At 29.7% G+C, this 27,895-nt stretch overlaps 2 protein-coding genes across 5 annotated transcripts in view; one reads left to right on the top strand and one right to left on the bottom strand.

Moving 5' to 3' along the window:
• LOC113389071 (calpain-A-like) overlaps positions 1-27,895 on the bottom strand; it is a 609,920-nt gene that overhangs the window by 361,134 nt on the left and 220,891 nt on the right. The window lies entirely within an intron of this gene.
• Positions 290-23,921, top strand: LOC113389073 (probable methylmalonate-semialdehyde dehydrogenase [acylating], mitochondrial). The gene is made up of 9 exons (XM_026626131.1): positions 290-440; positions 8,386-8,525; positions 12,757-12,974; positions 13,479-13,592; positions 15,844-16,010; positions 18,575-18,845; positions 21,573-21,713; positions 21,805-22,088; positions 23,508-23,921. The coding sequence occupies exons 1-9, from the start codon at positions 405-407 to the stop codon at positions 23,706-23,708; spliced, it is 1,572 nt and encodes a 523-aa protein (XP_026481916.1). The 5' UTR covers positions 290-404; the 3' UTR covers positions 23,709-23,921.

The following is a 27,895-nucleotide window of genomic DNA, read 5'->3' as shown; positions in this document are numbered from 1 at the left end:
TCAAGTGTTTTGAGCGATAAGATCGTCACTGTATATTATATAAACGATAAAATTTATAGTAATATTAATTTTGTCTTTGAAAATAATTAAAACAATTGTTATTAATCACTGATCAAAATTTATTACTGTTTTTTGTCTAGAATATTTAATTCTGGTATGGAAAGTTCTAGCAATTTGTCTTAATTATTTTTTTCTATAAAGGTTGTCCACCCCTGTATCGAAGTAAGATGCCAATATCGTTCGTATCTATTCTATTTATTCCTACTATAATTTATTTCGTGTTCTCATACGCATTCGATGTCAAGTTTGTGCGCCGCCACATTGTGTTAATATACACACACGTGTCTCTAAATAGTTGAGAATTTTATTATTTAAATTAATTTATTTATATATAGTGAATCGAAATGGCTACATCACTACTGCGTGTGCTCAGGATAGAGGTAATATTTTATTTATTCATATTTTGTAATAATGATAATAATAATGGATTGTTACTAACACTAAAGAGCATGGTGGTACCTTTTTAGAAGTCTTTAAGTTTTATATTAGCCCGTCATTTGGTACAAAAAAATGCTGTTGCCTAGAAAGTTTTCCCGAGAGTTTTTGAAAATTGGTGATTTTATAGATTTTGATGTGATCTTTACGAATTTTCAACTTTGCACACCTCGAATTTTGCCGCTGCCTGCCGCCGCTATATTGGAAAAAATTGCGTCAAAAATCAGTTTTTCAACGATATCTCCTTTCTGATCATGTTACATTAAAATATCTATATACAAAATTAAACTAGACAAAATTTTCTATAATTTATTCAATAACGTTTTTTTCTGTACCGTCAATAGTTTTAGCGTACTGCGCCGCAAAGTTTCTGCTGCTCGCGCCACCATCGGATATTTAGCCGCTCTTTGCGCTTGAACGCATTCTCTCTAATAATATATAATTTCAATAATGAATTAAGCTTTTCTGCTCAGGTCTGGCCTAGAAATAACATAAATTAATCATTTTTGTTTTTCATTTTTATTTTTGCTGATGATTGAACATTTTTAAACCATTAAATGTGTAATTTAATGCAAATATGAAATTGTTTGTAAGAATAGTTTTGACTATTGATTTGATTGATTGATTTGACTATTGACCTCAGTCCTTCTAAAAGTTTACCTTTATTGTTCTTTCTTTGAGCACTTGATTTACAAAAAATGCAAGTAAACTAGCATACGGAACGATTAAAATATATACTGACGTCTAGAAAAAATACTTCTATTGATTCTGAACTACGGTTTGTCGGTTTTCAAATCGGTTTTTTTAGTGAAAAAAGTCGGTTTTCACTGTATAAATGGAAATGACAAATATAGCCAAATATAAAAAGATAGATAAAAGCATTTTGATTCTTGAAATCATATCATTTCTATAGCATTTGATATCTTATCAGTCTGCAATGATTCCCAGAAATAGTATATATTAATTTAGATTTTTATACCAGTGTATATATAATTTAAATCAGTGTGACTTCTTCTTGAAGAAGTAACTCCTCTACTCAACTTAAAAAATAAGAGTTTTAAACCTTAGAAGCTACAAATTAACAAAACAAAAAAATTTGGAATTATCATATCAGACATTAAAAAACAAGAATTTGGTCGCAAGTATGAAGTATTTTCTATTCCAGGAAAATTTGATTCGTAAACAAAGGACACGTCTATGTAGAAATTCGATAAATGTTCTCAGTTTTTGGAATCGTATTTTATTAAACAAAAAAACAATTAGAATGTTTAAAATTAGTTAATTAAAATTACTCGGAACAGACAATATCCGAGTTTCTTAATCATTTTAAAACTAAAATTGATATTAAAAAGTATGTATCAAAATGTATCTACTATATATATATATATTTTTTTTAATTTAATGATTTTTTTTATTAGAAATGTATTATTTTTATTTATTTGAAAACTTTCTTTTCACTACCATAAAAATAATTTCATTCTTATATGTGAAAATGATAAATACGAATAATTATTTTCAAATTTATTTAATCAAGATAACTATAATCTTTAGTTCTACTAATTAAATTAAAATGAATTTGTTTACTATCTATAAAATTGAACAATAAATAAATTTCAGTCAAATACTGCTCTAAATTACATTAAATTTGTGGATAAATTACAGAATGTTCGAGCAAAAATTTATTTTCTATATAAAATTCGAAAAACCGGTTAAAACGTTTTTTTTAGTAAAATTAAAAATTCGAAAACCAGTTTTCTGAAATGTCGGTTTTTGTATAAACCCTATTCTAAACATATTATACATATTTAGATGTAGAAATACAGATAATTGGCGTTGTGTGTGTTATTAGAAGATATAATCTTATATACAATACGCAGTAATCTATCCGTTGCAATCGAGTTATTAGAACGATTATCGCCAAAGATTATTCCTATATACAGTTCCAATTTGAGTTCATTCAATATTTTCATAGTTTAATAATCCCAAATTTATATAAATATTGCCAAAAAAAAAGAAAAAAATGCATTAAATTGTATGATTTAAAATGTTCAATCATCAGCAAAAAAAAAATGAAAAACAAAAATGATTAATTTATGTTATTTCTAGGCCAGACCTGAGCAGAAAAGCTTAATTCATTATTGAAATTATATATTATTAGAGAGAATGCGTTCAAGCGCAAAGAGCGGCTAAATATCCGATGGTGGCGCGAGCAGCAGAAACTTTGCGGCGCACGTACGCTAAAACTATTGACGGTACAGAAAAAAACGTTATTGAATAAATTATAGAAAATTTTGTCTAGTTTAATTTTGTATATAGATATTTTAATGTAACATGAGTCAGAAAGGAGATATCGTTGAAAAAACTGATTTTTGACGCAATTTTTTCCAATATAGCGGCGGCAGCGGCAAAAAATTCGAGGTGGCAAAGTTGAAATTCGTAAGATCACATCAAAATCTATAAAATCACCAATTTTCAAAACTCTCGGAAAACTGTTAAGGTAAAACTACTAAATGACTGAACTATATGTAAATTGCGTTTTATTTGTGACATGTAGTTGGAAACAACTTACTCCAACTGACTTAACTAAAATAATAGCCTCAGACTAATACTAATTTTCAGTAAATTTTAATCATTTTAATGTTATATAAATATAGTAAATGGTGCTGGATGAATTTTATTAGTATATATGCGTCTAATTCACATCGAACAATGTAAGGAATTAAAACAATCAATTTCTGGTTATCAAAATTTCCGTGCAATGTTGGCCAAGCGATTAAATATTGTGGTCCAAATAAAACAGAAGTGGGATTTTAGTTAGATAAGTTGGAGCAAATACTTGGCGTTTAAATATTACATTTTTCGCTCAACTTTATAATTGATCATGTGAATTGATCTTATTATTTTTAACGTCTAAGAATCAAAAATATTTTTTTTTTGCATATCTTTGCGTTTCAAGACCTCCTGAACATTCTGGCATACATTACAAAAAATGGATGTGTGTGTGAATGTACGTGTGGATATACTTTTTCGTTTATTTATTTTATTTTTTTAATTCCCAATTTTTTATCGAAATTAATTTGGATTTTAATTTTAACTAGCTAAAACTTTGCAATTCAAATTCTTTCGAATATTTTATTACGGTACGGAAAATTCCAACAACTTGCCTTAAGGCACGATGAATACACCACTAGTTTAATTTAGTTTTTTTTTTAAAAGCATTTAAATATTAAAGTTACTGCTCATTCTTATTGTTAGTCTAATTAGATTATTCCATTCATAAAATGGAATCCAATTGGATCAATTTAAGTAAAAATTATGCTTACAAGTTAATTATTATTAATAAATGAATATAAAATTATTATGAACTTCCATGTAAATTTGACTATATGATGGTTTCAAATAACTTATGATTCAATTATGATAAAATTTGCGATTTCATTAGATAAATTTGAACATATAATGCTTTACTTCTAATTATGGTGTTTATTCCATCAATTCCAAAGTTGAATAATTTTATTATGATTATTATTATTTTAATATATTTTTAATAATAATTTAAACATCTACTAAAGTTACTAACACTAATTACGAAACACTAACACGAAAGTTACTTCTCGTCTTTAGTCTTAATCTTTAAATTTTATCAAACAGAATCTAATTAGATCAATTTAAATAAAATTTTCTAGAAGTCAGTTTTTTTTTTATCAAAATTTCAAAGCAATTATGACCAAACGATTGAATTTTGTGCTTCCAAAAATTTTCTGATCTATTAATTATTAATAAATGATGAAGTAAAAAGTTCGAGTTTGAGAATAATCCTAAAGAACCAAATACATAATAAATCCAGTTCAAACATATAGAACAAATACTCAAACTTTAATATAATAAAATTTTAATCTTGAATATTTATACTTATATAATCATGGTCATATACATAATTTTAATCTACAATTTTCTAATATTTAATTCGTCAATTAATTTTTGGTATCATTGAATTTTTCCAATGTTGTTTTCTGTAATAGAATTTTTCTCTATATTATTTTTTTTTTAATTTATTATTATTATTTTAATAAACATTTTATAATTTTTGTTAATGCCAAACGTATGATTGTCTTATTCGATATTGCACTGAAGTTGTAATTTTTTAATAAATTCTCATCTCTTTGTTCTATAAAACCAATTCTAATCAGACTAATTTAAATGAGAATAGTATTTTGATGTATATGAATATTTTTGAAAACTTTAGTAACGAGAATTTATTGCAAAAATCCTATTTTTAAATATTAAATCGTCTTAGAAAACAGAATCTAATTGGATTTATTTGAATTCCTAATTGGATAATTTGAATTAATTGAATTAGATTACATGAAAATACCTATATTTGTATTAAAATTTTAATTTGCATTGTCAAACGATGATCTGTTTTTTATAACACAATTAGGAATTGTTGCAAATATATTATATTTTCTCTGTTTTGTGGTATAAGTATTTTTTGGTTTATATTTTAGTTTTGAAGTTAAATAAACCAAATTTTATTCAATTTTGTTTTATACTTTGTTTCTTACATTTTGTTTCAGAATTGATTTAATATTTTTACAAGATTAACGTATTTAATATCACTTTCACTGTTTTAAGTTTTCGAGGAAAAAATAAAATTTCCCAGAAAATCTGATTTGTTAAATTAGATTTTTCTACGTCCTTTTAATACCAAAAATGGAGAACGAATATCCTTAAATATTATAGGCTTACGAATAGTGGTTTAAATTTTATTTTTATTTTTCATGACTAAGATGAAATCATTACCGGTGAATATTTTGATTTAAATTGATTGTATTGACTATAGTCGACTTCTGACTGGCTATGTTCCTTAATATCAATAATGTTCCAAATTAAATATTATTTTTATATTGCTATTGATTTTAAAATAAACTTTTTCCTTCCGAATTGAAACACGTTTGTTTGTGAGTGAATGAAAAATCACGAGTCCATTTTTATCACTGGTGACCTTGCCGTGGGTCATATCGTTTAAGTTTAAGGTTAGATAATTATTGGTTTTAGAGCCGAAGTGTGTTGAATTCATTTAGTGAATTTCAATATCGGATTTTCGATTCTATAATCTCTTTTATTAGTTATTACATATAGAAAGTTATATAAATCTTACGAATTAACGTCAGAGCTGCTATGACTTTCATTATTGGAAAATGATAAAATGTTGTAAACATGGAATTACATCAACTTATAGATATATGACCATCTATATTAAAATTGTTTATTTAATTTCAGAACCTGTATCAAACCTTTTACTGATTTCTTTCACAATTTTAATTCAATAATTCACATATCTTCAAAATTACTATTTTTTGTAAAGACGGATTTTGTTTTAAATGAAAACAAAATCAGGAACTGAATTCCTGATTTTTTTTGGAAAAAGTTGTTTTTTGTTATTAATATTTTGTTCTTGATTTTATAATATTGTAATAAATTTGTTGATGATTTTGTTTATATCTTGACTGTTTTTTTTACAATTTAAAATGTCTATTTGAGACTCTGGCTTTCAAATCCAAGACTTCGTGTTCATTCCCCGTGTTGGGTGCAACCGTTTTTCCTTGAAAATATAGACCAAAAATGTTTCCAAGTAAAATTGGCTTGGAAAAACTATTGCTTGGAAAAAAATATTAGAGAATTAGGACAATTCATCATAGTGTTGCCTTCTTTGTTTTGGCCATCTCTTGGATTATAGCAAACAATTACTAAAAGTCTTCATTAAATAAAATTATGTTGTGTTAATGACTGCTGTCTCATATTGTTATTATCAACAATTCTGGCTCCTTTTATCACAGTTATGTAATTTTGCTTTGCTTATCTCATAACTATAGGAGATTATGCATAAAACAGGTTTATCTGATGATTTGAAGGTTGTCTTGACTATGGCATATAGTTTGCGATCATTCCTCTCGATATAACTAGATGATAGGAGAACATTGATGTTTTTAAAATTAGTTCCGATTTTTAACCAAACCAGATGAACCAATCAAAATATACATTTTTTTTTAACTATCAGAACTACTCCTTCTATGGGCTGTGTTTGTTATGGAACATCATAACCTAGTATTTTTTTTCGATAAAGCAACCCAATGGTCAACCACTCTTCAATATGTATAGACTGTGCATATCATGGATATGTATATCAATGTATACTTGCATGAGTTGCAGCAATGCCCATAGACATTTATTTGTGTTCTTCAGTGAAATTTTGATGTTAGGAATAGCCCACAATCTTATCCATTACACCATGGTGAGCTTGTCAACATATGTTGTTATGCAAAATATCATCTGGAAACTAAAAGTATTTAAAAATTCGTACAAGTATGCAATGATTTGTTTCGTGTTGACTTTATATTTATAATTTTATTGTAATTATTTGTGTTGATTGAAAAGGCCTTATAGAAAATCTTCATTAATATTGTTTTTAATATGCATCGTTATTTTTGATTAGTTAATATCCCTAAATGTATGAACTTCTTCATCCCATCTATTCCATTTAATTTACGTTGATACCATCTCAATATTATAAAATACCAACTTGCCACCATTGTTTATATACTTCTACTATAGTAAATTTTTTACAGTGATTACAAAAAAACATTAAATAATAAGTATGATATTTACTTTCTTATATCACAACTTCAATTACTCAACAAAGTTATCAATCTGTCACCAACCATAATGTTTTTTCTCATCTTATCAATATTAACATTATATAAATGCAATGACCCCGTCGTCTTGTTACATATTCTCTTTAAGAGTTCAATAATTTTTCAATTATTTACACATTATAAAGAAATTTTGAATAATTCGAGGAGTGGAGGTAAAGAACGTGGACTAGCACTTACTACCTTTTTGGCCAGCTCGGTATCGAGCAGCAATTGTGCCACAATTTCAATTGAGATCATAAATCATAGAGATTTGGTGTTAGTAATAAAACAATAATGAGACAATAATGAATACTTTTGATAATATTTTCATAAAATTAATATAAGGTAATATAAGGTAGTGTCCTTAATTTTCTAGAAATTTTATACTAGAAATATTAATACTACAAACATCCTAATAAATCTAGTTTAACAAATAGTTTGTGTAACTTGAACAATGAACCCATTGTAACATAATGGTTAGGAATGTGAGCTAGCACAATTTTGCCTTAGATTTAGCCCCAACCACGGTCTGCTCGATATCAAGCAGCATGATACTACAAACATTAAAATCAAAATAAAAAAACATTCATTAAATATCGGTCTTTCGGTAGTAGAATTAAGTCCAACACTCCTGTTCACGTGGTAATATGTTAGTGTCGCATTTCTGCGCACATGATTTCTTGTTTACATTTAGATTATCGATAGAGCATTGATGGCCAACCGAGGGATAAAGAGATTTATTTTATTAGTTTATCTCAAACAAAGATTGCACACTTTAATAATATCTTTTCCTTATTTAGTTAATTTACCAAGCTTTCATAATTATATTTCTAGTAGATTTCTTGATGTTGCATACATTTATCCAAAGTATGAGTTTAGATTTTTCAAAGCTTGGAGAGCATTTCCATAATAATTAAGTAGATTTGATAAAAACTCAATAGTTTGTAATTCTACGATGATTTTATTAGACATAGATTTTTGTACATTGTTTGCTTATGTATTACAAATGTCATGGCACACTTAATCTAACTTGGAGCTAATTTGCTCCAAAGCTATTTTAATTAAATTAATTAAAACAGATTACAATTAATAAAATTGTTTATTTATTCACTCAAAAGTCTACTACTTAAACAGTCAATTATATAAATTTTAATATTTTTTTATTTAATTTTTATTATATTTTTTTCCTTTTCAGGCTCCCAATGTCCTCAACGCTCACAAATACAGCACAGGGGCGGCCACAACTAAAATGTTCGTCGATGGACAATTCGTCGAATCAAAAACTACAGAATGGATAGACTTGCACAACCCTGCCACCAACGAAGTAGTCACAAGGTAAACACAAATTATAATATTTAATTAAATCCTCATTGAAAATTATATTAGATCATGGGTCAAGTCTGCAGTTATTGAACTGGAAGATTGAGTATTATACATATATATATTTCCATCAAACTACAACTGCTTAGAAGGTATTCAGTAGTAATTATAACTAAAATAATAAATAAAATTTTAAAATACTATTCATTGGTAAGAATCTTCTTAGTCCATGATAGTGGAAGATTGAGAATCGCTTGGTAATTTTGATGGATTTAATGGTTTTTGGAATTAAATTGAATAATATATTTTCTCATGAAAATAAGGCACTATTACGAATCCTTTTAAGAGACCTTACATAAAATACTGATTCGAAGGATATGGAAATTGGTTATGTTTTTATCCGCTAAATAGAAAATTAAAATAGCAGTGTAAAATCGTGATTTTTGCACGTCCAATAAGTAAACAACTTCTCACCAGGTGCAGGAAAATTTCAAATAATTTCTTAAATGCAATTGTTAATAAATTACAAACAATATAACTACTAATAATTGATATCAAGACGTTTTTGTTGATCTGGAAAAATAAGTTAAAAGTTTTTTAGATAATTTTGTCTTATTTAATTTATTATCTATACGGATAAATGGTTTGGGAATTCTTCCATGAATATAATCTTGAACGACTATAAGTTTTTTTTTTGAAAAATATTCAACCTTTTGGCAAAGAGACTACAGGTAGAATATTTTGCTAGACTTTATTTTCTCCTTCGAAGAATGACTAAATTGTCAAGGATAATTGCAGAAGGCAAATAAATATAAGGGCTGGAAATAATTACATTAATTACATTACATTTTGCAATAATTTTATGAGCATTGGATTCAAAAATTAGTTTTTTACCTAAAGTATCTAAGTTTTGCGTTATTATTTTTTATTTTATATAACCACATTATTTTTATTATTTATATGTATTTTTTTGCGTATAACACGTGTCTATCATCATTTGTTTGACTACTTAACACCAAAAATTGGAAGAGTAAATATTAATATGGAGTAAGTAATTCTAAATATAAATAGTACTTTTTGAATTTAGTTATACAATTATACCAAATTTTATTCATGTACTAATTGTTAATGTAATTATTGATATTACTATTAATTAGTAGCTCGATATTTAAAACAAAATTTTAAACACGATTTTTTTTTTGGAAATAAGTGTCAACTGCAAATGATCATAGTAATTAAATACATCCTTTTGGATTTTGTTCATACAAAAAAAAAACAAATATGTGAATATTTTAATTTCGTACATTTTATTTAATTTTTTAATTTTTTTTAACCACAGAATAGTTCAAGAGGACTTAAATATACATTCACATATAATTTAGATAAAATACAATATAGTATAATATATTATGCACTTAAAACAACACAAAATAGCATAAAACAAAATGTGACAATTTAATTACAAAACACAGAAAAAGATAAAATAATAAAACATATGTGAAAATAAATATAAAAGTTTACTTGAGCAGATGGATAGTAATACAAATTCGTTACAGTAATTACTTAAAATATACATAATATAAAAGGTAAATCAAATTGAATACATCATGGACAGAAAAAACTAAAAATAACTAATTGACCTTACATATTTTGGTGAAATTTTAATAAGTTTCTTCAAAATTTTATATTTCCAAAACTTTGTATTAGTTGTTTTTTTAACAACCATTTTTACGCATAACATTTTTTTTTTCAAATATATATCATTATTGCAAATTAATAAACATTGTAATTTTATTTTAATTTTGTAAAAGTTTGTTTTTCAAAGCGCCAAACATAAATTTAATACTTACAGTAGAAGTACTAAAGAAAAATAAAATTTTGTTCTGTTTTTCACGATTTTGGTTATCATTTTCGTCCAACATTTTCAAATAATAATCGAAAATTTCAACAACTTTTGGAAGTTCTGCATTTTTGCAAAAAAGGGAACAAAATACTCTGAAATGCAACTATTTTTTTTTTGAAAAATATAAATATAGTACTCAAAACATGTTCTGGTATTTGTCAAATTAATGACTCAATGTCTTCTATATAGACAGATTATAATTTATAAAAAAATAAAAAAGAAGTTCTGGTACAACAAATAAATTCTGGTACTCGATAAATAAAACTATAAGCCATCTCCATTAATTAACCTAGGTTTTTATGATTTTTTCCATAATTTATTTAGAAAATAATAATATAATTAGTTTATATAGATATACAAAATTCTAATTGCTTACATTTCCTTTGTGTAATACAAATAAATAAACCTTTTCAAACAAAAAAACTCTGAAATGCATAGCATGATTCCCATAATATTTATGAAATTATAAATTCAAACACATCGTATAATTTATTATTTCCAATAAATTTTATATTAAATTTATATATATATATATATATATATATATATATATATTTAACATTTATATAAGAAATCCAGTCAACGTAGTACTCAATTGAATACTAAAAGACTTAGTATAAAATACTTCTTATTACACAGCTTTTTCCAAATTCTGCTTACTCACCTCTTCCCAGCGCTCCCTCTAAAACATATTTGTGTAAGATAAGAATATTTACCTGTGGGATAAAATTACAAAAGGTGTTCACGTTCTGTTGGACTTTGCAAGGAGAGGGAATTATAAAATACCGGTTTCAAGTACAACCTTTGCATTCTTTTATATCATTTGGACTGTAACTTTTGAAGGAAATACATCGTAAAATGTTTAGAAGTTAAATTTAGATAATTTTTTTGTGAATTTTTGAATATTATAAATAAATAACAAAACTGTGAACATCTCTCTTGTCTTCTGTAAAAATGGGTGTGATTAAGGTAAGAAATATATAAGCTAATAATTATAGATAATGTATATTTTTAATATTATTTATATAGTTTTGTTGATATATATATATATATATATATATATATATATATATATATAATTAAATAATAATTATATAAAATATAATTTTATATTTGGATACTATTTAGCTATTTAGCATTTCCTATGCTGACGTGTCAATAAAATTAAATAGGTGTTAATTTTTCGTTTTTTTTTGTTTTTAGTGTTGCAAATTTTAAAAAATTTATTATATTATTTATTGTAATAAATTCTTGGGAGCTTTTTAAAAATTTAATTCATTATTTAATTATATAGCAGTAAGAGTCTTAATTGTTAAATATATAAATTGAAAGGTTTTTTGTTCCACATTGAAATATATTATTTAATAATAATAATAATGTAAATTTATTTAAAATTGTACAGTTTTCAGATCTCTAGTGAACAAACTAGAATTTTAAACCAAAAATTAATTAAAAACATCATTAGGTTAGAAAACCACGTGGGTTTAAAATAAACCAACAAGTCTAAATTAAAATTACTATAGTAACTATTATATATATATATAATAGTTAAAGAATATTATTTATTTCATAGTCAATGCATCAAAATAAAATTTAAATTTATTTAAAATTCTAGAGTTTTGAGAGCTCTAGAAGCATTTTAAACTGAAGTTTAAACATTTTTAGGTTAGAAACCCACATGGGTTTGAAATAAACCTGATTATCCTAATTAAAATTACTATTTTAAGTGTAAAATTTCTTAACTAATTCTAAACTCACGTTGTTTTCTAACTTAAAATATTAACTTGAAATGTTATTTTCAATAAAAAAATTTTATAGGTAGATGAAAAATATATTTTTCTTTATTTAGGAAAATATTTTTTTCTTTATCCATTAAATCAAATAGTTGAAGTATATTATTTAATTATTTCATAGCCTATCGATCGAAATGAAATATAAATTTATGAAGTTTCGAGAACTCCAGTAAACAAACTAATATTCAAAACCAAAAATCTAACATTTAGAGGTTAGAATAGCACGTGTGTTTAAAATAAACCAATCTCTCATATCTCATTTTCTTGCACGTTTTTTAATTTCCATGCATTTTTAATTATTTGATTAAAATATAAATATGTACATCTTCAGACAGACGAAAGTGTATCTGTACAACAGTATATATTTATTTTAAACATATCATTATTACATATATAATATGGTCATTACAACATTTTATATAATTTATTCTATAATTCGATCACACCTATATTCATTTTTACGTTCATATATTGGTGTAATTTATTTATCAAGATTCTTTTTATCATTTGGGTACTTTATGATTCTATCTCATTTTTTCTTTATTTTTAGGGTACCAAAATGCACACAAGAAGAAATGGAAAATGCAGTCAAATCCTCCCAAAAGGCCTTCGAATCCTGGAGCCAGACATCAGTTTTGACCAGGCAACAGGTCATGTTCCGCCTGCAGGACCTGATCAGGAAAAACATGTCTGCCTTAGCCAAAAATATCACTTTGGAGCAAGGAAAGACCTTGGTGGATGCCGAAGGAGACGTTTTGAGAGGATTACGTAAGAATAATAAATAATTGCTAATTATATTAAGTTTATATTCAGCCTCTATATGCAGTAGTGTAACTTTTAGATCACATTTAAAATTGTTCGGTAAATTATCAGAAATTTTGGTATTACTAAACTTGTGGCACACGTATTTCGAAGTATAATGAGTAATATCGAAAATCTATATAACTAACCAAACCTCTGGTATCTGATGCACTTGAGACATTTCTGACCAAATTTTGAGAAGTTTTGTTATGCATTGAAATTTGTTTTTTATTATCTATCTTAGTTATTTTTTTGACCAGTATCTTCTGCCTGATACATTTGAGAGATTTCCGATCCCTAAGAAGTTTCTTGATACATCAGGCAAAGTAAAACTGTGGTAATTCCGTGTTGACTTGTTCAGTATACATGAATCAACCCCGTATGCCTCATACATTATATACAAATAACTACTGCCAAAATTATTTTGGACAATTTTGGACCATCAAACTAATTGCTGGTAAATATTTGCAGAGGTTGTCGAACACTGTTGCAGTATCACCAGTTTGCAAATGGGTGAAACCATGCAAAACATTGCAAGGGACATGGACACACATTCTTATACTCTGCCTTTGGGAGTCACAGCAGGTAAGGGAAAAATATACTGACTAGTTGGTATTGGTATTTTGCCTTTTAATCAATAAAAAATAAATTAATTTATGAGTTATTAAAAGTATTCCGAGTGGATTTTCTTACACATTATTGAAAACGAACGAACACATTAACTCGGAATATTTTCTAAAAGCAAATTTTCAAAAATCAACAATTTTTATAATTGAACCAGTTGTCGTAAGACTTTAATGGTTTTGTATGTTTATCAAGACCAAGTACTCCATCGTTATATCAAGTAAATCCTCTAATTTTAATTTTAACAAACCTCAAATAAAACTACTCCTTTTCTCAAACTTTGATGAATTTTTAAAATTAAACTACTTGTCGTAAGGGCGTAATATTTCAGTAAGTTCTATAAGACCATGATATACATCGCCAAAAAGAATTCCATAAGAAAGAATTCCACAAGAAAACGGCTCGGTAGATTTTCACCTAAAACTAATCAATATCATTCCCAATTAATATCTTTCGAACAGTTTTTGATTTTATAAAGTCGATTCGGTAGTATGAGCTTAAATGTGGACGAAAAGTTCAAGACTTTTTTTCAAATTACAAAGAAACGGCTCGCCAGATCGTCGCACAAAACTGACGAACGATAATTCTCATCGAGATACATCAAATGGTTTTTAAATTTCTGAAATCGGTTCAGGTTTTTTGAGAACGTCGATTAAAAGTCAAGTTTTGACAAATGCCAAAAAAACGATACCAATTTATGCAAACTTTGACGAATTTTTAAAGTTAAACTAGTTATCATAGGGACGTAATATTTTAGTATGGTTTATAAGACTATGGTATCTACCGTCAAAAAATTAATAATAACTAGCTGTAAGTGGAATTTTGTCTTAAGGCAATTAAGGCATCGTGCCTTAAGGCAAATTGCTGGAATTTCCCGTATCAATTTTTTTTTTTTCAAAAAACGATTAACATTTTTGAAAAAAATTTACTTCAAAAAAATAAGATTTTTGAGAAACTATAAATTGGACCAAAAATTACTTTTTTTTCTTTATTTTGACATATTTTGAAAGATCTAAACTTTTTTCAAAGCAATCGTACTGTTTTAACTGCATAAAGACGAAATATCAAACCGCGTAAGCGCCGCGTCACCGTATAACGCGTAAACATTGGTACGGAACCCATAGGACTGTAAACCAAATTCATACTTATTGTTAAAATCTCTATAAAATATCTGATAATTTGATGTGCATAAGTCTAATGATCATATTTGACCGCCAAATGGCATTTTTTTTTACTTTTTTCATTAGGTCTCCGAAACCGCTAGACCTGCCTTTATGAAAATTTGATCGGTTCTTCACCTTGTCAATATAAGTAAAATGTTTTTTGAATTATTAAAATCGGACCCTCCGTTCTCTTAAAAACTGAGTTACCGTTTTTGGCACTTTTTGCCCCGTATCTTCGGAACGGCTAGACTTCCCTGCGTCAAAAACTAATCAGCACGTCTCCTTATCACTACGAATCGAATGTTTTTTGAATTATTCAAATCGGTTGATCGGTGTTCCCGAAATCGTCGACGAAAATTTGTATCCGCACATACATACACACACGCGCGCGCACACACACACACACACATACATCCATTTTTTCTAAGGTATGCAAAAATATTCAGAAACCTTTGAAACGTCGAGAAATGCAAAAATTTTCATTTTCGATTTTTTTGCGATTACTATAACTTGCCCTACGGGAAGTTAAAAATAGTCGGATTTTTTTTTAACACATTATTACAAGAAAACGACCCTGCCAAACTCTACCAAAGACTAATCAGCACGATTCCCATCGAATACCTTTCGAACGGTTTTTGAATTTTCAAAATCGATTCAGAATTGCGGGCTAAAACGTGAACGATTTTTTTTTACTTATCTGCTATTTACAGAAACGGCTTGGCCGATCGTCGCACAAAACTGCCGAACAATAGTCCTCATCGAGACGCATCGAATGGCTTTTAAATTTTTGAAATCAGTCCAACCGTTTTTGAGGTAACTTCGATTTACGGTGACAAATCTGTTCACATACACACACACATACTTTTTCCCAATGTTGGTCTCATTCGATTCAGAATAGCTTGAAACGTCGAGAAAAAATTAGCGAATCAAATTTTTTGATGAAAACATTACACTTCTCCTTCGGGAGCTTCACCAGGAGCAACATTGAATATGCTCCTGATGTTTAACGAAAATAAAATCTATGATTTTATATTAACTTTTTTTTTAAGGTATCACACCATTCAACTTCCCTGCCATGATTCCCTTATGGATGTTCCCCGTGGCAACTGTTTGTGGAAACACTTCCATCATCAAGCCAAGTGAACGTGATCCTGGTGCGACCATGATGTTGATGGAGCTCCTAAATGAGGCTGGTTGCCCTCCTGGTGTTGTAAACGTGAGTAGACCTAATTTGTTTGTGTTAGTCTAATTTTATTTAGCTTATACAACTCTATACTAAAAAAAAATCTGTTCACACACTCACATACTTTTTTTAAATTTAGTCTCATTCGATTCAGAATGGCTTGAAACGTCGAGAAAACATAAAATTGGCGAATCGGATTTTTTGGTGAAAACATAAACTTCTCCTTCGGAAGTTAAAAAATACTTTTGTTCAATAATGATAAATATATCTGAAATATACCTGGTTATATATTTTTTGCCCCCTACTTTCAAATAGTCAATCATTTGAATATACCATACATTACTTGTTTTTGATATAATAGTGGCGGACTTCTTTACTCAGACTTTTAAACTATGCTCAACCCTAATTTTTGACTAGTGGTGTATGGCATCGTGCCTTAAGACAAATTGCTGGTACTTCCCATACCGTAACGAAATGTTCGAGGAATATTGAGTGTTTTCAAATAGATTTTTATAAATATTGTAACATTGTCTAATATTCATAAGAATTAGGTAAACTTAATTGCAAAGTTAAAATTAGTTACTTAAAGTATATAAAGTATATAAAACATGACACATATGTTAAACTTATTAGCATCAGACACATATGTGTGACATGGCGGTTAACGTGTTAAGCAACCAAACCTAAGTTTTTGTACAAAGAGATATATTTTATTTTGTACTATTCGTCACACGATATCCAAACACTTTGTAGATTTTTAAAAACATTTGTATAATAGTTCTGAAAAAAATGCGTTTTTTCTTCAGTATTTTTTAAAGCGATCAGAACTACGTGTTTTATATATTCTAATCCAGAATTTTTTTCGATGACCAACCGCTACCCAGCGGTCAACCATTTTTCTCTTTCAATGAGTACGATACTATATAATCAGACATGTGAGCATATCTACATATATTTGAGAACTTCTAGTGGAAATTTAATGTCACACTGCTTGTTATCGAGCTGGCCGAGAGTGGAATTTAACCTAAAACCAGTTTCTGCTAGCCCATGATGGGCTCTCTCCCAATTTCCAAAAACTTTCAGAAGCAATTGTTTTGTCAACACAAGCAGAAAGTTTTCTGAATCATTCAAATCGGATACTCCGTTCTCTCAAAGACTCGATTTCTATTTTCTGCACTCTTTGCTCCGTATCTCCGTAACTGCTGGACCTGCCTTTGCCAAAACCTAATCAGCACATCTCCTTATCAATAGGAATCGAATGTTTTTTGAATCATTCAAATCGGTTGATCTGTACGCCCGAAAACGTGAACGAAAAAATGCGGACATACAAAACACGCACACACACATCCAGTTTTTCTAAAGTATGCCAAAATGTTCAGAAACTTCTGAAACGTGAAAATATATAAAAATTTTCATTTTCGATTTTTGGCCACATTTCTTAGAAAATGGATGTGCGTTTTGTATGTATGTATGTTTGGATACATAATTTCCTCCACGATTTCGGGCGCATGAATCAACCGATTTGAATGATTCAAAAAACATTCGATTCCTATTGATATGAAGATGTGCTGATTAGTTTTTGGCAAAGGCAGGTCCAGCCGTTACGAAGATACGGGGGCAAATAGTGCCAAAAACGATAATTTCATTTTTGAGAGAACAGAGTACCCGATTTGAATGATTCAAAACATGTTACTTGTATTGACGAAATGAAGAATTGATGAGATTGTTGGTAAGGCAGGTCTAGCGGTTTCGGTAATACAGAGGAAAAAGTAAAAAAAAAATATTTTGCCGTCGAAAATGATCATTAGAAATATGCACATCAAATTATCAGATATTTTATGGAGATTTTTATAAATGAGTACTAATTTTGTTACAATTTTGTTGGGTTCCGACAAAATAAACAATCTTGGTACGGAACCGTTCCGTATCAAGATTGTTAATTTCTAAAGTTTACTTATACGGTTCACACAAATTTCAAAATTTTCAAAAATATACAAAGTTTTATACTTCAAATATGAATTTTAAATTTACAATTCAGTTTGAAAATGTATATATTTCAAATGTGTTATTCTGGTCGTAAGAAATATATCCTCAGATGGATTCACTCAGCACCTTTTGCTAATGTAAACTTTCTCAAGTGTTTTGAGCGATGAGATCCTCACTGTATATTTTATGAACGATAAAATATATAGTGATTATAATTATTTATTTGTAAATGTTTGAAACTATTTGTTGTAAATCATTGATCAATTTTTATTGATTAATCATTATTTTTTCCTCGAATATTTAATTGTGGTACGGGATGTTGCCTTAAGGCACGATGCCATGCACCACTAGTCGTATAATATAAAATTACTAAATTCCTAAGTAACGCATGCTATTTATTGTGCCTGATACATTTGAGAGATTTCTGATCCCTAAGAAGTTTCTTGATACATCAGGCAAATCAAATCGTGGTAATTTCCGTGTTGGCTTGTCTAGTATACATGAATCAACCCCGTATGCCACATACAATATAAACCTAACTACTCCAAAAATTTGTTCAACAAATCCTTAATTTATTCCCTAAAATAACCATCAATAAATCTTTTACCCAGGTTATCCATGGTGCCCACGACGCCGTCAACTTCATCTGCGACCATCCGGCAATCCGTGCAGTATCCTTCGTAGGATCCGACCAGGCTGGTAAATACATCTATGAACGCGCTGGACGCAATGGTAAGAGGGTGCAGAGCAATATGGGTGCCAAGAACCATGGTGTCATCATGGACGACGCCAACAAGGAACACACTCTTAACCAGCTTGCAGGAGCCGCCTTCGGAGCCGCTGGACAGAGGTGTATGGCTTTGTCCACTGCAGTATTTGTAGGTAAGAGGGGAAATAATAAATAAAAAGTAGTGGTGTATGGCATCGTGCCTTAAGGTGAATTCAGGAACTTTCCGTACCACAATTAAATATTCGAGGGAAAAAATCAGTAATTAATAAATATTGATCAATGATTAATAATTGTTTTAAAAATGTTCAAATAGATAATTATAATGGCTATATATTTTATCGTTAATAATTTGAACTTGACGTTTCTACTATATTCAGACGTTTCTACTATATCACAGGCCAACAAAGAAAATGGTGCAAACGATTTTAATGCTGTTTTTAAGTATATTTGGGGCGCTGATTTCAAAAATGACATTGGTTTTTTCTATGAGCTTTAGTTTTCAAGATATGATATATCTGATATATAAGGAATGAAAGTACAAAATAGTAATACAATGCAGAATGTTATTTTAATGAGATATACCTACTCGTACATACAAACTTACAAGCCCCTTTCGGCCTTAGTTGGGGCATTAGTTGACACTGTTAAAAGTTCTTTTCCGTGACGACCTAGAATAAACCTGGTTTCGGCAACTTCTTTCGAAGTTCCAGACTAGAGCTGATACAAAAAAAATGGTTTGCAGATTTGGAATCAGCGCAAAAAATACTATAAGAATCAGCTCTAACATTTGATGCACCAAACAAAAAAAAATTTTGTAGGCCTGTGTATTTTTCTGTACAGATACAAGAGTATCATTGTCCTTGCGTTTTTGTTTATTAGACGGGGCCCTGAGCGCGAATTTGTTCGTGAAAATTAAAAAAATATTAAAACTTAACATTGATAATAAATATATATTTTTGAGACCATATATTGCACAATAGATCAGAACATGATCTATCTATGTTTTTGTCATATGTACTATGGATTTTAGGTGTTATCAAAATAAACCACTCAAGATTATGAAATGAAAGTTTTGGTAAGAGTTTTAATGTTCCAATATGAAATTTTCTCTGAAACTATTATCAACCACCATAAGGGGCGTCCATTAATCACGTGAGGTTTTTAGGTGGAAGGAGGGTTTGACAAAAAATCGCGAAATATCACGTGGGGGAAGGAGAGGTACACGGAGATATCACGTGTATTTATTGTTTACCTGATTTTTTTTAAATCCAAACTGTTTTAAAAAAAATCACAACTTTTACCATTTTTTCTCGTAACTAAAAATACTTGTAATGTTTGTTGGGGGAGGGGGGGTAATTTTGAATGTCACCACGTATCACGAAGGGCGAGGTGGGGTCCAAAAATTGTTAACAAACGATCACGTGATTTCCCTTCCCGTCTTCCCTTTAGGCGAAGACGGGTTTGACAAAAAAATCACGAAATATCACGTCGTGTTTATTTTTTTACCAATCTTTTTTTTTTTTAAAAAAAATCCAAACATTTTCAAAATAAATTTAAAAAATCAGTTCTTTCTCTCAACTAAAAATACACGTAATGTTTGATGGGGGAAGGGTGGGGATAATTTGAATATCACCACGTATCACCAAGGGGGAGGGGAGTCTAAAAATTATTAAAAAAATGATCACGTGATATTATGGACGGTTGACTTCATGGAGGATTCACAAAAAATCACGAAATATCACGTGGGGGAGAGAGGTATTTATTTTTTTTATCTGATTTTTTTTTTAATCCAAACATTTTCAAAATAGATACAACTTTTTTTTAAATACACGTTATGTTTAGTTGGGGAGGGGGGTAATTTTGATTATTACTACGTATCACCAAGGGTGAGGGGGTTCTAAAAATCCTTAAAAATCGATCAACAAAGGAGAGAGGGGTAATTTTGAATATCATCACGTAACTCCAAGGGCATGGGAAGTCTAAAAATAATTTAAAAAAATTTATCAGCACGGGGAGGGGGATCTGTAAATCTTAAAAAAAATCGATCACCAAGGGAAAGGGGGTTCTAAAAATCTTTAAAAAATCGATAATCCAGTGGGAAGGGGGTAATTTTGAATATCACCACGTATCACCAAGAGGAGGCGGGTCTAAAAATCCTCAAAAAATTGATCACCAAACGGAAGGGGGCTCTAAAAATCTTTTAAAAATTATTACAAAGGAGGATGAATATCGCCACGTATCACCAAGGGGTAGAGGGATCTAAAAATCCTTAAAAAATTGATCACCAACGGGGAGGGGGGTAATTTTGAATATCACCACGTATCACCAAGGGGGACGGGATCTAAAAATCTTTAAAAAATTGATCACCATCAAGGTGGAAGGGGGTTAATTTTGAATATCACCACGTATCACCAAGGGGGACGGGGGTCTAAAAATCCTTAAAAAATTGATTACCATCAAGGTGGAAGGGGGTTCTAAAAATCCTTAACAATCGTTTACCAAGAGGGAACGGGATCTAAAAATCCTTTAAAAAATCGATCACGTGATTAATGGGCGCCCCCTAAACCCATTTGCAACAATAAAATAGCATTTTTATGGCAGTGGACCAACATCATCAATTGAAAGTGCTTTCTTTATCTTATATCGTTATTATATTATTTTATCTTATCGTTGCCTGATACATTTGAGAGATTTCCGACCCCTAAGAAGTTTCTTGATACATCAGGCAAATTAAAATTGTGGTAATTCCGTGTTGACTTGTTCAGTATACATGAATCAACCCCGTATGCCTCATACATTATAAAACTTTGAACCAAAAACTATTTTGTGCAAATTTGAACTCGCAAACTAATATTTGGAAAATATATTTTTTCGTGCAGGACAAGCTAAGGAATGGATTCCAGACTTGGTAAAGAGAGCCCAACAATTGAAAGTCAACGCTGGACATGTTCCTGGAACTGACTTGGGTCCAGTAATTTCTCCACAATCCAAAGAACGCATCCACAAACTGATCGAATCAGGTAATAAGAAATGAACTAATTTCTTATAATTTTTTCTAATTCACAAGATTTTACTCTTCCTTATCTTGATGGTCCATCAATCTTTTTCTAGGTGTGAAAGAAGGTGCCAAGCTCGTCCTTGATGGCCGTGGCATCAAAGTAGAAGGTTTCGAGAAGGGCAACTTTGTTGGCCCAACCATCCTCACCGATGTCACACCTTCCATGGAATGCTACAAAGAAGAAATCTTTGGCCCAGTTCTTGTCTGCATGACTGCAGATACCCTGGACGATGCCATCAAAATCATCAACAAGAATCCCTATGGAAATGGAACTGCCATCTTCACCACGAATGGAGCTGCTGCCAGGAAATTTGTACAGAAGATCGATGTTGGACAGGTAAGAAAGATTAAGAAATTGTGCGTATGTGAGCACCACAGTTAAATGGTTGATCCAGAAGATGCCTGATACATTTGAGAGATTTCTGATCTCTAAGAAGTTTCTTGATACATCAGGCAAAGTAAAGTTGTGGTAATTCCGTGTTGACTTGTTCAGTATACATGAATCAACCCCGTATGCCTCATACATTTTTAACTTCCCGAAGGAGAAGTTTATGTTTTCATAAAAAATCCGATTCTCTAATTTTATGTTTTCTCCACGTTTCAAGCAATTCTGAATCGAATGAGACCAAATTTGGAAAACGTATGTGTGTGTGTATGTGTGTATGTGAGTATGTGAACAGACATTTTGCCGTAAATCGACGTTTTCTCGAAAACGGCTGGGCCGATTTCAAAAATTTAAAAGCCATTCGATGTATCTCGACGAGAACTATTGTTTGTCAGTTTCGTGCGACGATCGGCCAAGCCGTTTCTTTATAAATCGCAGAGAAGTGAAACATTTTTCGTCTACGTTTTAGCCCGCAATTCTCAATCGATTTTGAAAATTCAAAAACCGTTCGAAAGATATTGGTTGGGAATCGTGCTGATTAGTTTTTGGTAGAGATCGGCCGGGCCGTTTTCTTGTAATGAAGTTTTAAAAAAAAAATTCGACGATTTTTATGATTATTTTTTTGACGGTAGATACCATAGTCTTCTAGATCATACTAAAATATTACGGCCCTACGACAACTGGTTCAGCTTTAAAAATTCGTCAAAGTTTGCAAAAATTGGTATCGTTTTTTTGGCATTTGTCAAAATTAGACTTTTGATCGGCGTTTTCTCAAAAACGCCTGAACCGATTTTAGAAAATTAAAAGCCATTTGATGTATTTCGGTGAAGACTATCGTTTGTCAGTTTTGTGCGACGATCTGCCAAGCCGTTTCTTTGCAATTTGAAAAAAAGTGTTAAACTTTTCGTCCACACTTAAGCTCATCCTACCGAACCGATTTTAAAAAAAATAAAAAACTGTTCGAAAGATATTAGTTGGGAATGGTACTGATTAATTTTAGGTGAAAATCTACCGAGCCGTTTTCTTGTAATGAACTGTTGAAAAAAAAAATTAAGCCGATTTTCATGGAACTTTTTTTGGGGATATACATCATGGTCTTATAGAACTTACTGTAATATTACGGCCTTACGACAAGTAGTTTAATTTTAAAAATTCGTCAAACTTTGCTAAAATTATTGTTTTTTTTAAGTAGGATTGATGAAGTATATTATTTACACTTTTTTTTGATTAAGTCGATTATTTACACATATTGTGAAGTTGATGTAACTTGCCTCAAGGCTAAATACCAAACCAACTAGTTTAAAATTCTAATACTACATTTGCATTAATTATTACCAAAATTTGTAATAAATTATATGTATCATTTTTCAGGTTGGTGTAAATGTACCAATCCCAGTACCACTGCCAATGTTCTCCTTCACCGGCTCCCGAGGCAGTTTCCTGGGTGATAGTCATTTCTATGGAAAACAAGGACTTAACTTCTACACGCAAACCAAAACTGTTACCCAACTCTGGAGGGAAGGTGATGTAGGTCATGCTAAAGCTGCAGTAGCTATGCCTACTATGCAGTAAATTTTCCAAATATTTTAATACAAACAACTTTTCGATCTTCATCCAAATCACCAAAATCATCTATTTTGGTGATTCTGATACTATGCTGATAAATCACATAAACAGCTAGTCATTGAAATATTATTTGATTTAAATTGTTTGCAACAATTTATATTGAAACTGATTAGAAATAAGTTATGCGTTAAGTTATAAATAAAAAGAATCTCAACGAAATGAAACTGAAATATCTAAAAAGTCTTCCACATCACTAAAAGAAAACAATAATGATTTTTATATTTGAATATATTGCATTTTTATAAAATAATTTTTCATTTGTACATATTACAATTTTATTGATAATAAATAAATATATTAATTTAAAGGATTTGTTTGTAATTGTTAAAAAATTTAATAACTTTTTTTAAAAGCAAATTTTTCACGGAATTAGGGGCCAATTCTCTGATATAATAGACTGTTGTTATTTAAACGCTATCGACACTACTTAATTATAAACATTTTTAGAAAAGTTTGTAGGAATTACAACAACTACAAGTACTATATCAGTACATTCTCGTTGAAAATACAAGCATTTATATGTGTCTTTCTAGGTAAAAACATAAATTACTCAAATATTTTGTTTCGAGCACATCAATTTTAGTATTTGTAGTAACTCTAGACATATTGATCTACAAAATACCAAAATTACAAATATCTAGCATGAACCGTGTGTTATGAAGAGCTCATTGAATTGCAAACATCTGTATAATGTTTGTTTAGGAAAAGTATCTATATTAGACAAAAGCATTATTTATTTGCGTAATTTATTCTGGACTATAATTTTTAATATTTTTATCTATAGGTAGACAGATTGAAGAACGAAATTTTTATTTCACAAATTATACATTTTTTATTCAAATTATTTCTTTTGTAAAAACACATTTTGTTAAACGAAAGCGTGAAATTGTCCTGATTTTTTAAATTGTGAAAAACGTGTTAAGCGAAAAATTTTAGTGAAATAGTCCATCAATTTAAACTTATTTTTTGAATTGAACTAGTGGTGCATGGCATCTTGCAGGAGCTTTCTACACCAAAATTAAATATTCCCGAAAAAAAACAGTACAATTGTTTAATAATAATCGTTTTAAATATTTTCAAATAGATAATTATAAATGCTATATATTTTATCGGTCATATATCGCACAAAACGCTTGAGAATGTTTACAATAACAAGAGATGCCGAATGAATCCATCTAGGATACATTTCTTGCGAGTAGAATAACGCATATGAAATATATACATTTTTAAAATGAATTGCAAATATAAATTTAAGGTATAAAACTATATATTTTTTTTGAAAATTTTGATACTTATTTGAACCTTACTTTATAAATTTATGATCTTGGTACGGAACCCAAAAAAATTGTAGCAAAATTAGTACTTATTTTCAAAGTCTTCATAAAATATCTGATAATTTGATGAACATATGTCTACTGATTATTTTTGACCCAAATGATATTTTTTAACTTCCCGAAGGAGAGTTTATGATTTCATCAAAAAATCCGATTCGCTAATTTTATGTTTTCTCGGCGTTTCAAACCATTCTGAATCGAATGAGACCAATTTGGAAAAAGTATGTGTGCGTGTGTGTGTGTATGTGAACATATTTTTTTCTACATTTTTCTCTGTATATCCGAAACTGCTTTCCAAAAAAATTATCAGTTCTTCATTTTGTCAATACAAGCAAAATGTTTTCTGAATCACTCAAATCGGACGCTCTGTTCTCTCAAAATCTAAGTATTTTAGACCAACAAAAGCTCATGTTTAAAGTAAATTTTTCATCATTAGGTGAGCGTTTGTCTTTATGTGTATATGTGTATATAAAGTATTTTCTGGCAATTTTAAATTTTTTCAAAAAATATTTGTATTTATCAAATTAATTTCTCTATCTTTGAAACGGCTCGACCTGCTTTCAAAAACTAATAAGTACATCTCCCTATCAATAGAAATCGAGTTATTTTTTTTTTAAATCCAAATCGGTTGATTCGTGTTCCCAAAAATGTCGACGAAAAATTATATCCAAACATGCATAAGCACACACATATTCATGCATTTTTTCTAAGGTATGCCAAAATGTTCAGAAACCTTTGAAACGTAAAGATATGCAAAAATTTTCAATTTCGATTTTTTTGCAATTATAACGGGTAACTACGGGAAATTAAAAGAAAAGTGTTAAATGAAATTATGCACAGTTTTATTAATACTTATTAATACCAGCTTCATTACTAAATGCAAATGAAAATCTAAGAAAAATTTTTACTTTTCAACCTAATTGTAATGCATGTTTTTATTTTTATATCTTTACAAAATAAATACACCAATACAAAATCATCATAAACATTTCCACTGAGCAAAAACGCTTATTAAATTGACTAGAAGCAGCATTGCTCGCCTTCCAAAAAGAAAATGGATAAACCAAATACTCCGACTGTTTAATCTCAGCCATACTCTCCAATTCCTTCGAATGAGTAATATCTTTGAATAAAACTTCAACACCTACTGTAACTTTAGGATCATCCAAATTAATCTTCACATCAACTTGTTCACCATATTTGACACCAGCTCGCAAAATCCTAGACTGCTGATGTAAATGTCTAAAATCTAAATTCAGGTACACAAAGTAGTAACTGATGTAATATACCAAATTTTGGCAAATTAAATTCCTGCGTTTTGTGTAACCATTTATGTTGTAGTTAGTATCTTTGTGGTGTACCAGTTTTAACCACTCGGAGGTCAGATTTCTTGGTTTACCAAAAACCGAGACAAAGTTGTTTAGCCTGTCTTTGTTTCCGAATAAGGTGTAGAATATTTTCTTCTGTATATTCGTGCACATGTGTGCCAAGTTTGTGGTTTTGGTGATCTCCAATTTGCCAAGTTTTAGGTCACACTTGGTCCTCAAGTTGACACCAAATATAATGGACTCGTAAGTGGTGTTTGATAATTTGCACAAGCCTCTAACATTTGCTGGTGCAGTCAAAATATTTCTGGTGTTGAAGTACCTGGAGTTCTCGTGAAAATAATCAATGACGTATTGGATTGTAGGAAAATCGTTAGTATTATTATGTACAATTTCCACGAATTTACCACTAATCACCGGACGTCCTGTTAAGTACCCAGGATTTCCACTCAATTCCTTGTTGATACCTTGCTGATTTTTTACTACCATGTACTTGACTTCAAATATCCGATCAATTTTTGTGCCTACATAAAACGGTTCAGTGTTGTGCAGAATTTCAAAAAACACTTGAACCTTCTCCAAACCTTTCGCGAATTTATGAAAAATCTTGATCAGTATATGTTTAGGAACATTCTCACACTTCATTCTACCATCTTGGAGAATCACACAACTTTCCTCAATTTCTCCTTCAAAAACTGGTTCACAGCAAGTTTCATCAGGATTCGACAATGTCCTTAAATCGTTGCAAATAAAATATTCCAAATTTAGACATAAATCCATGCAGTCTTCGTATTCTGTAGAATTTAATTTTTCAGGAGCCGAGATCATGGTGATGTTATAGAGGTCTTTGAGGGTTATTGGAAAGCCTGAACGATGGATTCGTAGGAAGTCTTTGTCTATACCAAAGATTGGTCTCAATATTTCTGTGTATTTGACTTGTTGGTCTTCTAGAAATTTTAATGGTGTTTTTGTTATGCGGTTGAAGAAGCGTCTGGGTGTATCTGGAAAATAAGAAATAAAATCAGACCAAATAAAATGGTAAACACTGAACTAGCTCATAATCTTCATTTATCAAAACCAAAACTTAGGATCAACCATGTTGTTCTCAAAGTTTGCCAAAATTGATAGCGATAATATTGATTCTGGCTTTTTGAGCAACTTGGATGCTTCATAGATTATTTTTCTCTTGTGTTGACATAATTGGTTCGTGGACGTGGATGCTATAGCATTCATTAACTTCCCGTAGAGTAAGTTATAGTAATCGCAAAAAATCGAAAATGAAAATTTTTATATATCTTAACGTTTCAGAGGTTTCTGTACATTTTGGCATACCTCAGAAAAAATGGATGTATGTGTGTGTATGGTATGTGTGTATGTGTGTGTGCGGATACAAATTTTCGACCACGATTTCGGGAACACGGTTAAACCGATTTGAGTCGTTTAAAAAACATTCGATTGCTGTTGATAAGGAGAC

The sequence above is a fragment of the Ctenocephalides felis genome, unplaced genomic scaffold (genome assembly GCF_003426905.1).
Source record: "Ctenocephalides felis isolate EL2017-DRISC unplaced genomic scaffold, ASM342690v1 CF-g0.4_SCAFFOLD_03573, whole genome shotgun sequence".
Classification (NCBI taxonomy): domain Eukaryota; kingdom Metazoa; phylum Arthropoda; class Insecta; order Siphonaptera; family Pulicidae; genus Ctenocephalides; species Ctenocephalides felis.
The sequence above is the reverse complement of the archived record's forward strand: the minus strand, read 5'-3'. Positions and strand labels throughout refer to the sequence as shown.